Genomic DNA, 3082 nt, shown 5'->3' on the forward strand with positions numbered 1-3082 from the left:
TCGCGAACTACACAAGACAGTTCGTTCGCGAACTACACAAGAATTTCATTAGTTTGTGACCGAATGAACGAGAGTGACGTTAACCGAACGTTAAATAAATTTTAAAATAATAAGACACTGTCGTTATCAAGTAGCTTATGCTTCTAATGTATAATAACAATTACTATTAACAATTAATTAATTTCTTTAATATACTTTAAAAATAGTTTACGTATAGGGTTAATGTGTTTTGTTATAGGGTATTTGTTACGATGTCATCAAAAAGAAAACATAGCCCCTTGTGGACTCATTTTACAGAAGACATTGATAATAAAAAAGCGAAATGTAACCATTGTTCAACAATAATAAGTATTGCGGGCGGATCGAATGGTAATTTAACCCGACATATGAAAACAAAACACCTTTTGATCCCATTAACTGCTGAAAGACAAACACCGATATTACCTAGTTTAAACTCACTTCAATCAAGTCAAAGCACATGCGAATCGGAGAATATAATTTCAGCATCATCAAATATAGTAGACTCCCAACAATCGATGACCCAATACATTCGTAGACCACCGCCAGTTCCAAAGATTGAGCAAATTGATAAACAACTTGTCAATATGGTAGCTAAAGGGCATCACGCCTTAAGAATCGTAGAAGAAACAGAATTTCGTAAACTTATTGAATTAGTTTCTCAATGCCCAGGCTATAAACTACCATCAAGAAAAACGTTATCGGAAAATTTAATGTCAAGAATTCACAATGACGTCATGGCTGAAGCAAAAATAAAGGTACAAGCAGCACCAGCGTTGTCTCTTAGTACTGATGGTTGGACGTCTAGAAATAACGACAGCTATATAGCTATTGTAGCTCATTTTATAAATGAAGAGACTAAACTTCACTCAGTATTACTTGGTTGTATCAATTATAAAGAGCGACATACTAGTCAAAACTTGTGCGACTTTATGAAAGTTGTTATGGCGGAGTGGAACATTTCACACACAGTTGCTGCCATTGTTAGCGATAATGCAGCAAATATCTTATCTGCTGTTAGACTTGGTGATTGGCGGTCCATCTCATGTTTCGCTCACTCTCTAAATCTTGTTGTACAAGAAGCTACGAAAAAGATATGTGACGTTTTGGGAAGAGTTAAAAATATTGTCGAGTTTTTTATTCGTAGCACACAAGGAAAACATAAATTGACTGCTACGCAGCAGCAAATGAATTTGCCTGTTCTTAAGCTCAAGCAGGATGTACAAACCTGCTGGAATTCCACTTTTGACATGCTCAAGCGAATAGTACAGGTAAAGGATGCAGTGATTGCTACCGTTGCACTTCTACGCCCTGATTTAACTTTAAATGAAGGGGACTGGGAAGTCATAGAGGAAGTTTTACCGTTACTCAGTCCATTCTACGAGATTACCTTAGAAATAAGTGCCGAGAAAAACGTCACTTTATCTAAAATAATAATTTTGTGTAATTTACTAACAAATTTTTTACAAAAACATGTTTCTTACAATACAAAAATAGTTGATGTGCAGTCTCTGCTAAAGAAAGGCATGGAAGATCGTTTAAAAGATATAGAGAAGAATATGTTATACGCAGAGTGTACGATTTTGGATCCTCGATTTAAGACGAGGGGATTCAAAAATCAAAGAGCCTGTGAAATGGTAGTACAAGCCCTTAGAAATAAAATCGGCCAAGTACAATTAGTTCAAGGGGGTACTCCAGAGGCTGTTCCTACTTCCAGCGACGCATCAACATCTATACCTAGTAATAAAAATAGCTGCATATGGGATGAATACGACCAAGAAATACAAAAAATTACTAGGCCAGATAACCAGCTTGCTGCTGGCATTCGCGAATTAGATAAATACCTAAATGAAGAGTATCTAAATCGTAAAGAAGATCCGCTTCAATGGTGGCATGAACGTCGTTTGATATACCCTCACGTTTACGCGTATGTTTTGAAAAGATTTTGTGCCGTAGCAACATCTGTGCCCTGCGAACGCGTTTTTTCAGCGACGGGTCAAGTCCTTAATGAACGTAGAACACTATTGTCATCGAATAAAGTGTCCAAATTGATATTTTTACACAGTAATATGTAATATTATTTTTCCATTTTATTTTTTTTTTATACATACGATCTCACTCAAACAAGTCATTATGTTTAATTGTTAGGTAACAACTTTATAAGTGTAAGTGATATTTTTTACAAGAACTAACCAGTACCTAATAGTAATATAATTGTTGATTATTTCTAAAAAAATATAAAAAATTTGATTATTTTTGTTTTCTTTTTTGCGTCATGTGTTATTCTTTCATCGAGCCAAAACGAGCGAACAATCTGCGAGTGAACGATCTGCGAGCGAACGAACGAGCGAACGATCTGCCTTTCACTGATTCGAGCTGGGAGCTGACGAACTAGAAGAGCGAACTAGTTCGTTTAGGAGCGGCGAACTAAACTGAGAGATCTGATTTGCGAACTACTATGCCCAAGCCTACTGGGACATGTCCCTGTCAACGCGGACGTATGGCAGCCCTAGTGTACGGGCATGTCGATTAGTGGTGTTGGCGTGTGCGTCGAAATGAGCTGCGTCGTTCGCATATTCGACCAATCGCTATCGCCGTGGGTGAACCCCCACTCCCAGCCATTACATCGGAAGCACTGCTCGCAGTCGGCAGAAGTGGTGCGCCCATCGCGGTGAGTGCACGTCGCTGGGCTCTCAGCTCTGAGTTCGTGCCAATGCGGACCGCAATGTTCGCCGCCATTTTCCGGCAGAAGTGCAGCGGCCATCGCGGCGGGTGCGCGTCGCTGAGCTCTGAGCTGCCGCTACCCGCCCCCCCCCCACCACCACCCCCAACCCCCCGCAGGTACGCTATTATTGTAGCTTTATTGTTGCCCTTTCGATCGTTGGTCGCGTTTGCCGTGGGGTGGGGTTGATTGCTTTCGTCGATCGATTGCACAAGTGCTGGCCGAGGCGTCTGCGACCAAATAATCACAGCCACCGCGACCTTGGAATCGCGTCTCGTCATCCCCCTCGACTGTGGCGTCGTTTCCTTTCCGTTTCTCTCTCTCTATCAATATTACCACGCG

At 40.7% G+C, this 3082-nt stretch overlaps 1 protein-coding gene across 1 annotated transcript; it reads left to right on the top strand.

Moving 5' to 3' along the window:
* The first annotated feature begins 251 nt into the window (after positions 1-251).
* On the top strand, positions 252-2388 carry LOC143922395 (E3 SUMO-protein ligase ZBED1-like). Its single transcript, XM_077445620.1, has 3 exons — positions 252-1433; positions 1527-2082; positions 2315-2388. Exons 1-3 carry the CDS (start codon positions 252-254, stop codon positions 2386-2388), a joined length of 1812 nt encoding a protein of 603 aa, XP_077301746.1.
* The last annotated feature ends 694 nt before the right edge of the window (positions 2389-3082 follow it).

This window comes from Arctopsyche grandis, chromosome 2 (assembly GCF_051622035.1).
Source record: "Arctopsyche grandis isolate Sample6627 chromosome 2, ASM5162203v2, whole genome shotgun sequence".
Taxonomy (NCBI): Eukaryota; Metazoa; Arthropoda; class Insecta; order Trichoptera; family Hydropsychidae; genus Arctopsyche; species Arctopsyche grandis.